A 13080-nucleotide genomic window follows, 5' to 3' on the forward strand; every position below is an offset into this window, starting at 1 on the left:
CTGAGTACTTCCTCCAACACTGGTGATTTATTCAATGGATCCAGTGTAAACTGCACAGCTGGATCACACACACTCTGCCTCATCCTCCACATGGAATCCATGCCGTGTTTTCCATCAGATCCAGAATCCAGTCCAGGTTTTATTTGCAGCACAGAGGGCTTTACGGCCTCTTCCTACAGATAGGATACTCGACACTACAAACTTGGACCATCTTTCTCAAAAACATTTGAGTTTCTCGCTTTTATTAGGTGTGAATTATAGTATGAAGTACAGCACATAAGCTGTTTTATGTAGGTTTAACTTTACAGAACAAGCGCTTTGGATCTCCTGCTGGTTTTTTCTTCACTTTGTTTTTTCCCCAGCATTCCTTTTTTCTTGCAGAAACAGATGCGTCTGCCTTTTCATGCGAGAGTGAAACACTGTACTAGTCTGGTAGGAGTGCGCAGAAAGAAATTATGCAGGATGTGTATGCAGACTGTTGACTCCAACTCTGCTAACTTTTAAAGAGTGGCTTAGCTTGATTTCATATATTGGATGTTTATTTTTTGCATATGAATGTCTTAGTAATTAATACTTTTAGATATGTTCAATAACTGAGTACTTTGTATCCTATAGGATCATTTGAAATCTTTCTGATCTTCGATTTGTTTTATGATGTCTTTGGATGACACATGCCTTGTGACACACAAGTGACAAAGTACACAATCTACAAATAGACTTTACTGGCAGTAACCTGTGAAAACTGTGTGTTTGGTTCCACTAAAAGTTTCCAGCAATGGTCAAATGTCTCATCATCATGCAACTGGAGATATTTGTGTGTAATCCAGTTATATTGTATACAGACATTTAACTATTATAATCACGTTTAATGTGTATAATTTTGCAAAAAGAGAACTGATGTAAACATATAAATGTTTTCTACTATAGGTGAAATCATTGTTCACTGTTGAAGAGCTGTGACACTCCCAACTATCCCTGACTACAAAGTAAGGACCATCTCGTCGCCATGTCCTTTGAGGAAGTCGAAGACCCCTACATCTTCTCCACCGACACTCTACCCAGTGATCGCCGCTTCCTCCCTCCTCTGGCCAATGGGCTGCTGGGATGGAGGGTGTACAACAACATCATGCACATGGGTGGCATGTATAACGGGGAAGGGGGACGATGTCACAGAGCAGACGTCCCCTGTCCCCTCGCCGTGAGGATCGAGTCAGAAGAACCAGGCCAGAACACATACAGCATGAATACACACACAGGTAGAGTCTGCAGGGGGGGGGGGGGTCACATGACTTGAAATAGACTCAAGTTACATTTGATGACTTTAGACTCAACTCGACAGAATAAAATAAAAATGCAGCTCCACATGGACTTCAGCACCAGTCACTTGGCTTGAGCCTTTTGACTTGAACCGTCTTTAGCTTCTCCCAAGCTAACCCACTCCCCTTGATCATATCATGCAAGCATTCCTCCCGCATGTACCTCAGGATCAACCCTACCTCCTCTGCAGCCCTGCCTTCACCCACACTCACTGCCTGCCTGGAGGAGATACAGGCGTGGATGAAGCAAAACTTCCTGAAACTCAACAGCTCCAAGACCGAAGCCATTATAGTTGGCACCCCACACCAGGTTCGGTCCTCCACCATCACCACCATCACCTTCTCCGGCCAGGACATTACCCTCTCCTCAATAGTCACCAACCTGGGTGTGAAAATGGACGCCCATCTGACCTTTGAGGCCCACATTAAACAGCTGTGCAAGAACTCCTTTTACCACCTCAGGAATATCGCCAAACTCCGCCCCACACTCACTCTGTCTGATGCCGAAAAGCTGGTCCATGCCTTTTTCTCCTCCAGGCTGGACTACTGCAATGCACTCCTCATCGGGATCCCTAACAAAAGCATCCAGAAGCTCCAATACATTCAGAACAGCGCTGCTAGGATCCTGATGAGGGTGCGCAAATATGATCACATCACCCCCATCCTTAAAGCACTACACTGGCTACCCGTGGAACTGAGGATCGAATTCAAGGTCTCCGTCCTCACCCACCAGTGTGTCCATGGAACTGCCCCTCCCTACCTCAAGGAACTCCTCACCCCCCATACCTCCTTGCGGACCACCCGTTCCAGCAACTCCAATTTCCTCAAACCCCCCAGGACTAAGCTCCGTACTATGGGAGACCGGGCCTTCTGCTCGGCTGCTCCCAGCCTGTGGAACGCTCTCCCCGACCACATGAGAGCACCACAGACCGTGGAGGCTTTTAAAAAAGGCCTCAAGACCCATCTCTTCAAAAGAGCCTTTGCCTAGACCTTTTTATCACCCTTTTATTTATTTTTGTATTGGTTTTTTTTTTTTTTTTATTAATTCTACCGTGTTGTGTAATGTTTATTTATACTGTTCATGCTCACTACTTGTAGCACTTCGGGATTTGAATTCAAATATGAAGTGCTTTATAAATGGAACTCATTATTATTATTATTATTATTCATCCACTGAGACTTCTATAGACGTAGCCGGCCCAGGGGCGGGCCTACCTGAATGCGCGGGCATCTCACCGCATAAAAGGAGGCCTCGCTTCCTGACTGTCATCCTACACTTCTCTTCAGCAAGCAGCATAGGACAGACAGGGCCCCCGAGTAGAGGGCTTCGCCTGTGCTTATATAACAAGGGTTACCATACGTAACCCCTCGTTATATCTCTCACAGCCCCGATGTATACACTCGCTGTCGTCCAACAACAACACTGTTCCATCTCACTGTCCCTGACCGGCTTTCTGGTTAGCAGCCGCTGCGCCTCACTCACCTCTCCCTCGGTCCCACACTCAGACACGCTTACCTCGTGAAAAGCATGTATGCACTATTACGTGGAGGGCTCCCCCTCCTGCCCTAAAGCAAGGGGAAAGAGTCCTCCAGCCCCTATGGGCCCGGGGAAACGTAAACGCATTATGCCCGGGGAGGGGGTCAGATGCCCACTGACCCACAGCCCCCCCCCCCCCTCCTCACCATTCCTGTGTTGCCCCAGCAAGCACAGACGATGAAAAGGAGCCAGACATGTCCAAGAGATAAAACTTTATGAAGGGGCCTGGCGTTGACCAAGACGCCGCCTTGCATCTGTCCTCCACACTCACGCTGTTAAATATGGCTGTTGACACAGCGGCCGTTTCTCAATGTCGAGTATACCTGCTGCAGAGCCACTATTTCAAGTATACTACGTCATCGAGTATACTATTTAAACAGTCCTTCGGCACCACTCGATGACGTAGTATACTTGAAATAATAATATATATTTGATTTCTATAGCGCTTTTCTTGAACCCAAAGACGCTTTACATTTGGGAGGGAGGGTAGACAAACAAAACAAAAAACAAAGACAAAGCCAAAAAGAAACAAAACAAAACAGAAAAGTAGTCAGGAGGAAGTTGATTGAGAGGGGGGGGCTTATGGATACAGAGTTGAAGAGGTGGGTTTTGAGGCGGGACTGGAACAGGGTGAGGGACTCAGACTCACGGAGGTATTGGGGGAGGGAGTTCCAGAGCTTCGGGGCTACCACAGAGAAGGCTCTGTCCCCGAAGCTCCGGAGTTTGGCCTTGGGGATGGAAAGCAAACCGGCTGAGGTGGATCTGAGGGACCGGGGTGGTTGGTAGAGCATGAGGAGGTCAGTGAGGTAGGGGGGGGGGGCAGATGTTGGAGGGCTTTGAAAGTGAGGACCAGGAGTTTGTAGTGGATACGGTGTGAAACGACAGGTTTACTCGACATTGAGAAACGGCCAGCCACAGCCCGTGTAGAGTGTGCACGGACCCCCGTGGGGAAAGGCTCTCCCCGTACGTAGGCATGTGCAATGCACTCGCAGAGCCAGCCTGCCAGGCGTTTCTTGGATAGGGCTTCCTCGGTCACCCCGCCCCCGAAGCACACAAATAGCTGTTCAGTGCGTCTAAGGGCAGCCGTGCGCTCCACATAACATGCTAGCAAGTTATAGGAGAAAACCATGAAGAACTGAAGTTACATTGATGAGAGCCATTGGGAGAATACATTACCAAATGTTATTTTGTTTTTACAAAGACTATGGTGATGAAGAAAACACAGTTATAGTATTTAACACATGCAGGTCAAAATTGGTCAAGAACGCATTATGATTAAAACTCGAAACTCAACCTTTTAGGACTTGATCTGGGATTTAATTGCAAAGACTTGTGACTTGAAGACAATGACTTGATACCATCTCTGTTTCTGCAGTGAATGTCTGTTTGCGGGAATCTGTAAAACAAATGATCGCTGCTAATTGTCTCGTCTTCTCCTGCAGGCATTTTTACCCACACTCTGAGCTCGGCAAGTGTATTGGTGACACAGTCTCTGTACTCTCACAGACATTACCCCAACATGATGGTGATGGAGGTCCTGATGGTGCGCCAGGTGACTTCAGAGGAGCCGATCACTGTCAATCTGGTCGGTTCATTCACACCTCAGAGCAAAGACATCGTTTTCGAGTCTGGTCCTGATTACAAAGGGGGAAGGTGAGGTATAAACCATGTACATTTCTGACTATATGTTACAAGTGTGATATCTTAAATAGTCTACATTCCTCTTTCCCTTAGTTACATCAATGGAAAGGTGTCCACAGCTGAGTACCCAGGAGGTTCCTGCCCAGCAGTGCACCTTATCTGGACCCCCATCCCCCCCACCCTGATGCTGAATGCAGACCAGAGCCAGGGTCGATGGGGCTTCGTCCTGGTTGTGGCCAACAGTTTAGAGACTGCCGAGGCCAAATACGATGAGAGCCTGGATCTGATGGCGACTGGTGACCTGCGTCTGTCTCACCAGAAGGCCTGGAAAGAGCTGTGGCTGCAGAGCACGGTGGAGGTGACGGGGTCAGACAGCCTCTGCAAGGCTCTGATTGGCAGCATGTTTTACCTCCTCAGTGCTTTCCCCTCCATCAACGACATCTCCAGCTCCTTTGGGGGAGTCAGTCCCGGCGGGCTGTCTAATGGAGGGGATGGTCAGGACTACTGGGGACACATTTTCTGGGACCAGGTAAGGCTAGTGGCTGTTTAGGACTAGTTTTGGTATTTGCTTGTTGTTTGTATTACACAAAAACCCTAACTTCCTGTGACAGGACATTTGGATGTATCCTGGCATAGCCCTCTTCTACCCCAAGCTAGCCCGATCTGTGCTGGAGTACAGGGTGGGGACTGTGGAAGGTGCAAGAGACAACGCCCAAAAGCAGGGCTTCAAGGTAAAAGAGCAACTTTCCCACACTTTGTTCGCTCCCCTAGTGTCTTTGAATGCATCTGAGTCAGCGCTCGAACATCTCTGAACCCACGGATATCTTTTGTCATTTTTAGTTTACATGTGTTACTATGTTTGTTCTTACACAAACACATGTTTCTTCTAACAAGGGTTGATATCAAAGAAGACAAATATAATTAAAGAAATACATATATATTTCTTACCGTATTTGAGCATATTACCTCAAAATATATAGGCTATAGTTTTATGTTATTCCAAGTCAAACCAAAAAGTGACAGTTTGCAGACCATTTACATGCACAAAAACCTATACAACTCACTACAGGAAAAGGAAACCCCAAAAAGCATAATAGGATAGCATAATTTCAGTTTTTGATTTCAGATTTAGCAAACCCTGTGCTTTTGTTAGTGACTCATTGGGAACCATTTTAGACACAGCCCAAGTAGACACACACAATGTGTGCTGGCCAGGAGGAGTGTCGGTGGCGGCAGCAGGAAACCAAAACCAACTGCTGGTGGCAGAATAACAGCCGTGCTTGGTTTATTTTTGGGTTAATATTAGTTTTATTTAGGGTTAATATTAGTTTTATGTTTTTTATCTTTGTAGTCTTGTTTTGTATTTGAACAATAACCATGAAACCATATCCGAGTCTTCTGAGTGAAAGATGTTATCTCTGCAGGGACTGAAGTTCCCGTGGGAGAGTGCAGTGTCAGGCCGGGAGGTGTGTCCCGAGGACATTTATGGACAACAAGAGATTCACATAAATGGAGACGTCACCCTGGCCTTCCAACACTATCTCTACCTCACTGAGGTACGCTCTTTAATCCCCACTCATTGCATAGTGTCTCTTTCTCACTTCTGTACAAAAACACCCTGTGTGATGATCTCTTTGTTGCAGGATCTGTCCATGTTCACAGAGGGCAAGGGCAAGGAGGTGATATACGGGGTGGCTGATTACTGGGTTTCAAGGGTATCATGGAACCCCGATGACAAGAAGTATCATCTCTTAGGTACAAATCATTTTTAGAAAGAGTTTCCATTTAGCTTAGCATGATTATCAGGCTAATAATTCAATAAAAGCTACATTTCAAATATTACAAATGTCTGACTTTATTTATTTTATCTATATATAGAAAAACTTGTGATTTAAAAAAAACAACGATTTGTAATAAAGTAGAATTAGTTTCTTGTGTTAAAACTATTTTATATATGTTTTCTTAGCACTGACAATACACAGAACATTTATTGTACCAGCCTAAAGCCACTTTTCATTTGTGGTCCCTTATTTACTTGTTTTTAAATATTGATTTTGTAATGTCAAATTTAATAATAAATGTTTTATATTTAGACATATTCAGACATTTAGTAATGTTTTAGTTATTGAATAACAGCCAGGATATTTCTATTAAGATGTCAATTTAGCTTCACATAATTATCAGAATATATATATATTTATTAACTAAATTAAAGACATGTTACTTATCTACAATGGACAACATTCACTAAATTGTTGATTGTTAGAACTCTTTTAATGTATTTTTTACATGTATACATTTTAGATATGATGCATGTTTTTTATTGAAATATTATGAAGCATTTCCCCTTTGTGCCATTCAGGTGTCATGCCACCTGATGAGTATTATTACAATGTCAACAACTCAGTGTACACAAACACAGTGGCCAAATTCAGGTACTAGTATTCAAATATTTCCCCGGCCCTGCATATTGACTCATCATCACTAATAAAACTAAAAGCTTCACACTTTTCAGTCTCCAGTTCGCTGTAGAGTTGGCTGAACTCCTCCAAGACCCTGCACCGAAGGAATGGAAAGAGGTGGCCGATCAACTCAAAATACCTTTTGACGAAGAATCCCAGTACCATCCAGAGTACGACGGCTACATCAAAGGTGTTTGTTTTGTCCATTTTGACACTGACATAAAGAAGAAAGAAGAAATGTCCACAACATGATGAGAATGTCTTGTGTGCGTCTCACAGGTCATCCAGTGAAGCAGGCAGACACGGTGATGCTGGGATATCCTCTTGGTTTGGAAATGTCCCCAGAGATCAGGAGAAATGACCTGGAGGCATACGAGCCAGTGACAGACCCTGATGGTCCGGCCATGACATGGGTGAGACACAGCATGCTGTACGGGACTGTGTGTGAGATTTAGTGCCGACTCGAGTGCCCTTTCCTTGTGATTACACTTTAATTACGAATAAAATATAAAGCAGTGGCAAAGGGGGATAAATCAAATCCTCAATTAAAGCAAAAATAATATTTAAAAAATACATCAATGAGTAAAAAGTAAAAAAACATAAGTAGAAAGTCTCGTTTCTTAAAGCTTCTGAAATCAGCATGGTACAAAACATTAAGGGTTGATTAATATTAACCCACCATTTTTCATCCTATTTATTTGCATATGTATTGTTTGGTTTAACATAAAAAGCAGATTTTATGGATAGAAGTGCAGCTCACTTTTTTATGTACGTTTAATATATAATAATTACATTTATTTTAATAGTTCAACAAAGGTTTAGTAAAATAAAACACATTTTAGAAATTGGTACATGTATTTTTTATGTTTAACAGTGTCCACTTGCATTGAAAGTAAAAGCCTGTGGTTGACATTCCTTCTTAATCAAGTGTGTGTTTGTAACAATGATTTTGCTTTCCGTTACCAGGGTATGTTTGCAATCGGCTGGCTGGAGCTGGGGGAGGCTGAGAAAGCTCAACATTTACTTGAGAAGTGCTTCAAAAACATCCAGAAACCGTTCCAGGTGTCTTTCTGACTCAGACAACAACACAATGCTAATAAATGCCTCTCTGCTAGATATCTAGTGAATGTGTGGTTACTTCTCCTCACAGGTATGGAGTGAATCATCCGATGGCTCTGGCGCAGTTAACTTCCTCACAGGGATGGGGGGATTCCTGCAAGCTGTGCTCTTTGGTTATACTGGCTTCAGGTCAGTTAATGAAAAAACACTTCAATATGTAGACAGCAGGAAGGCAGTAAAACAAAGATTAAAATGCTGTTTTCCCCCTAGAGTTCAGAAGGAATGCCTGGCCTTTTCCCCGCATCTTCCCAAGAAAATATCGGAGCTCTGTGTCCGCGGTGTGAGCTACTTGGGCAGTCAGATGGACTGGCTGCTGAGGAAAGACGAGGTTTGTATCATACTGAGGGAACAGGGACAAACAGCTGGCAGCACTAAGCCCTGCGATCTGCAGGTGGTCCTGAAGGCATCAGGAACTAAAATCCCTCTCACACCAGGTAAACATTTTTGTCTTAAGAACAAGGTCTATTTTACCCTTAAAGTGGAAATAGACAACTTTTTAACCCCTGCCCCACCTCACTCGTGATTCCTCTTGGTTTTATTGTTGGTGCCTTTATCACAAAGACAACAGGTTCCCTTCAATAAGACATAAGACATTTTATGGTTTTGGTAGTCATACAACTAAATGACAATCAAAACAATAAGATAAGATAATAAAAAAGGATAAAATAGAAAATGCTTTTTGCAAAAAGTTATATGTTTAGTTTTTAAACTGTCTGTCATTCCTGCTGCTGGGGTTAGTAACTGAAAATACATATATAATTCATACAATACATATATAGAGGCAGATAGAATGCATAGTGAAAACTATGCTTATAGGGAAACAATCCAAACGACAGTGGTGTATTTATACTATAGCCATGCCATCTTGCAATTAAGATGTACTTCACAATGAGGCTAAAAACAGTTCTGTCGCCTCTATACGTTTGTTATAATGAAGAACACACTTAAACCTCCAAACTACAGCCCAAGAAAAAGACAAGCAGATAATCTGTACATTACAATTACAAATTACAGAGAAACACTAAGTATACAATCATAGTATTTGAGTGACAAAGTAAGATGATGAAGAATCTCAAACTACACGCATAAAATATTTTACAAATCCAGAAATTGCCCCATCTGTCTTACCCATGGAGAAAATAATGAAATAAAAAGAATGAAGAGCATGTACTCTCTTTATATTGAAAAAATAATTGGCTCTTCAGACAAGTGACAGCTAGGCTTTTAATACCATAATAATTGCTATCAAGTCTCATAATATAAGAAAAATTGCTCAAATGTTTCTAGGGACCTTAGGGAGTGTCATACCCTTTTGCCAGAATACTAGGGGTGATATACCATTTGTCAAAACACATAGGAGTACATCTGGGCAATCGGTGCTGCAATCATTTGAATAAAGGATACCAAGATGCTACTAATAAAACAATACTAATACACAAAGAATCATGTGTATCTATTATCTGTACATTGTCCTGTTGGACCAAGTGTGATATGATTTTATTCAGTACTCAGTAAAGTGTTATTGTTACTTTGCTCCTTAATTACACTTTTCATGTTTATTTTTTGCATTGACGCAGTAAGAGATTATTAATTGTATACATCTATATTTTCAGGGAAGCCGGTAACTTTTCCTCTGGAGCCCGGGTGTGTTTGTAAACTGGTTTCGATGTCTTTCTGTTGGCCTCTCTGAAACAGCAACCATCATCATCATTTCATTTATACACAATACAAAATATCTTTATATCAATGCTACTGTTGAGTTGTATGCTGCCATTAACTTCAGCAATAATGGACAAAATGTATGAAATTCCTATAGTACTATCATAATAATATGCCATGTTACAAAGTCATGTATCAATGATATTGTATTGTAAATTATATATATATTCAAATTAAACTCATTATACACTGTGCAAAGCTTATTCTTCACATTTGATTTGTTTGTGGATTTGTTATAAGTAAAACCAGAGCCAGTAAAACCATATTAAACAATGCAGTCAAGCCTTAGTTGTGTTGTGTGACTTATCCTCTAGCTTTGTTTACTGGAGGGAGGCAGCAACTGCTGGAGAGGAGGAGACATTTATCTTCCCTTGTATTATTAAAAACACTGTTCCGCGGAAATAGTCCCTTACTTTATGCTAATGATTTCTTAAAAATATTTAAACGTTTTTTGACATTATTGCATAATTAAAAGTACAGGAAACATTAAAGCCACTGTCAAACATGTGTTTAAATCATGGTTTAAATTCAGTGGGTGGGGCGGATAATATTCTGACATGGAAATCATTGGTTGATTCAAAAATCTCCGGAATGGGGCGTGGTCAGATGTGGGCGGGGCTGGACGTCCGATGGGCGGGGTGTATGGATATCCTAATGAGACAAACAGCATCATCTGCTGGACAACTATAAGAAGTACAAATACAAATCTGCACTCGACTAAATATAATTTAAAAACTAAATATAAAAACATCATACTAATTAAATGCATGAATGTATTTAAATATACCTTTTTATACCACATGTGCAATGTGGTATAAAAAGTCATATTTTCTATATTCATTATTTAATATTTGTTTTAATTGATTATTCATTTAGTCAGTTCTGTGCATACTCATATCTAGTCCATATATTTCAAATGATACATTGCACTGCATTTCATAGAATGATAGAAAAAGCATTTATTATTTACAACATTTATCATATAACAGAACAATCATTAAGATAACAGAACCAAAAAAGCAAATACAGTAAATATAAAAAACAAAAAAACAAGTACACTGAACAAAAATATAAACGCAACACTTTTGTTTTTGCTCCCATTTTTCACGAGATGAACTCAAAGATCTAAAACATTTTCTATATACACAAAATAACCATTTCTCTCAAATATTGTTCACAAATCTGAAAAAATCTGTGATAGTGAGCTCTTCTCCTTTGCCGAGATAATCCATCCCACCTCACAGGTGTGCCATATCAAGATGCTGATTAGACAGCATGATTATTGCACAGGTGTGCCTTAGGCTGGCCACAATAAAAGGCCACTCTGAAACGTGCAGTTTTGCTTTATTGGGGGGGGTCCGAAAACCAGTCAGTATCTGGTGGGAGGGGTAGGATTAGGGTTAGGGTAATGTTGTGAATTGAGTGGCCCATGGTGGTGGTGGGGTTATGGTATGGGCAGGCGTATGTTATGGACGACGAACACAGGCCACTCGATTCACAACATTACCCTAACCCTACCCCTCACACCAGATACTGACTGGTTTTCGGACCCCCCCAATAAAGCAAAACTGCACGTTTCAGAGTGGCCTTTTATTATGGCCAGCCTAAGGCACACCTGTGCAATAATCATGCTGTCTAATCAGCATCTTGATATGCCACACCTGTGAGGTGGGATGGATTATCTCGGCAAAGGAGAAGTGCTCACTATCAAAGATTTTTTCAGATTTGTGAACAATATTTGAGAGAAATGGTTATTTTGTGTATATAGAAAATGTTTTAGATCTTTGAGTTCATCTCATGAAAAATGGGAGCAAAAACAAAAGTGTTGCGTTTATATTTTTTGCTCAGTGTATATAAAAAAAAAATCTATACAACAGTGAAAGGCTTTGCTGATGCAAACATTCAACCGCGCTCTTCAAAACAGGCATGAACCTTAAGGTTTTCTTTATCAATGCACTGCTCAAAAAACATTAAATAGTCCGACTCAAATTTGAACCTGAACATAAATGCTGTGCTGCCTGGGGATGCTCCAAGCGCTCAGAGAAAGGAGTATGAATGTAAGGTTTCCCCACTGACACGGAAAGAATGGCTGGCTCAAGTCAGCAGGAGCAATTTAACTTTCACAAAAGACAACAACACCATTGGGAAGCTTAACGTCTGTTTAATAAAAATAAGGAACAGGGAGAGGCTTGCAAAGCTCTGGGAGTTGAGACTCAGGTGCAGGGTGAGGGTCTCATTGCAGGTCTTCAGGCTCCATTGAATCCCCCTGGGGTTCTTGTGCTGAAAGAGGGAGACAGGAGAAAGGGTTAGATACATCTAGCAACCTAGAGGATGGGAAATTGCTGACCTATTTTAAACGTACCTTGTGTTTTCACTCTCACTTAAGTCCCTCTCCCTTTGCCATCAATCCAACATCAGCTGAGCTGCAACATAATACATACAGGTAATAATCAACAGAATCACAAAGACATAATATGACTCTGCTAAAAACACTCACCCATAAATTACGTTTTTGTTTACTGTTTGGAAGTCTCAAATATCCACTCTAAATCCATATCGATGTATCACAAAAATAGCTCTCTTCCTTATTATTGTGTAACGTTAACTATATTATACTAGCTTGAACTCCAAAATGGATATCCTCATTTCACCACCTCCACCCACTACAATCACACGCCCCAATGTTATATTTAACTAATATGTAACTCCCTCCACCCCGGATAAAAGCACGTTAAGAAGCCCCTTTTCTCTAATTCCACAACGTTGGAGGAAATAACATGAGGAGAACGGATTAATAGGTTGTTCGTGGTTAACGTGTGTTGCTAACTTTATCCGGCATTCTAGCCTAATCTGTTATCTGTAAACGTTAAATATACTGATTGAAGGGATAATCCACTAACATCCTTTAATACACATGTGTAGTTAATTTGATTCAGATGTTCTGATAATATCCGCAATATAAATCTTTAAACGTCTTCTTACCTTTAAAAGTCCATCACGAACACGGAAGTTAGCAGCAAGCTAACTTCCGGGGAACTATTGAGAGACTCCACGATCCGCCATTGCTGTAAAAAACTGGTCCATTGGAGTGAACGGAGATGTCGTAACTCTTCTCTGGGAGGGGTCGGACATCCAACCCCGCCTTTTACCCGACCCCGCCCCATTCCGCGTTCCGCAGCGAGGACCTTCTCAAAATCTGCGCCGGCGCTGTAACTACGCCTAATTCGCTCGATTTGGTCACCCGTGACATTCCTCGCTATTGTTCTGAAGGCACGGTCCGCCCTCC

At 41.7% G+C, this 13080-nt stretch overlaps 1 protein-coding gene and 1 long non-coding RNA gene across 5 annotated transcripts; one reads left to right on the plus strand and one right to left on the minus strand.

The window, feature by feature from the left end:
• Positions 1 to 146: 146 nt before the first annotated feature.
• pgghg (protein-glucosylgalactosylhydroxylysine glucosidase) lies at positions 147 to 10075 on the plus strand. 4 transcript variants are annotated; one of them, XM_034085706.2, is made up of 14 exons: positions 147 to 432; positions 928 to 1256; positions 4296 to 4506; positions 4588 to 5023; positions 5106 to 5225; positions 5919 to 6050; positions 6138 to 6249; positions 6857 to 6929; positions 7010 to 7146; positions 7236 to 7369; positions 7923 to 8018; positions 8107 to 8204; positions 8286 to 8509; positions 9689 to 10075. In XM_034085706.2, exons 2-14 carry the CDS (start codon positions 1007 to 1009, stop codon positions 9763 to 9765), a joined length of 2100 nt encoding a protein of 699 aa, XP_033941597.1. In that variant the 5' UTR covers positions 147 to 432; positions 928 to 1006; the 3' UTR covers positions 9766 to 10075. The 4 variants fall into 4 exon arrangements, with proteins under 4 accessions (XP_033941597.1, XP_033941600.1, XP_033941598.1 ...); XM_034085707.2 differs by having other exon boundaries at positions 174 to 248; XM_034085709.2 differs by lacking the exon at positions 928 to 1256 and having other exon boundaries at positions 4360 to 4506; positions 9689 to 10074.
• Positions 10076 to 11939: 1864 nt separating this feature from the next.
• LOC139434058 (uncharacterized) lies at positions 11940 to 13044 on the minus strand. Its single transcript, XR_011643462.1, has 3 exons — positions 12777 to 13044; positions 12157 to 12217; positions 11940 to 12074 (listed from the first exon to the last, which is right to left on the minus strand). It is a non-coding gene; the product is annotated as an uncharacterized lncRNA (long non-coding RNA).
• Positions 13045 to 13080: the final 36 nt, after the last annotated feature.

This window comes from Pseudochaenichthys georgianus, chromosome 6, assembly GCF_902827115.2.
Source record: "Pseudochaenichthys georgianus chromosome 6, fPseGeo1.2, whole genome shotgun sequence".
NCBI classification, from domain to species: Eukaryota; Metazoa; Chordata; class Actinopteri; order Perciformes; family Channichthyidae; genus Pseudochaenichthys; species Pseudochaenichthys georgianus.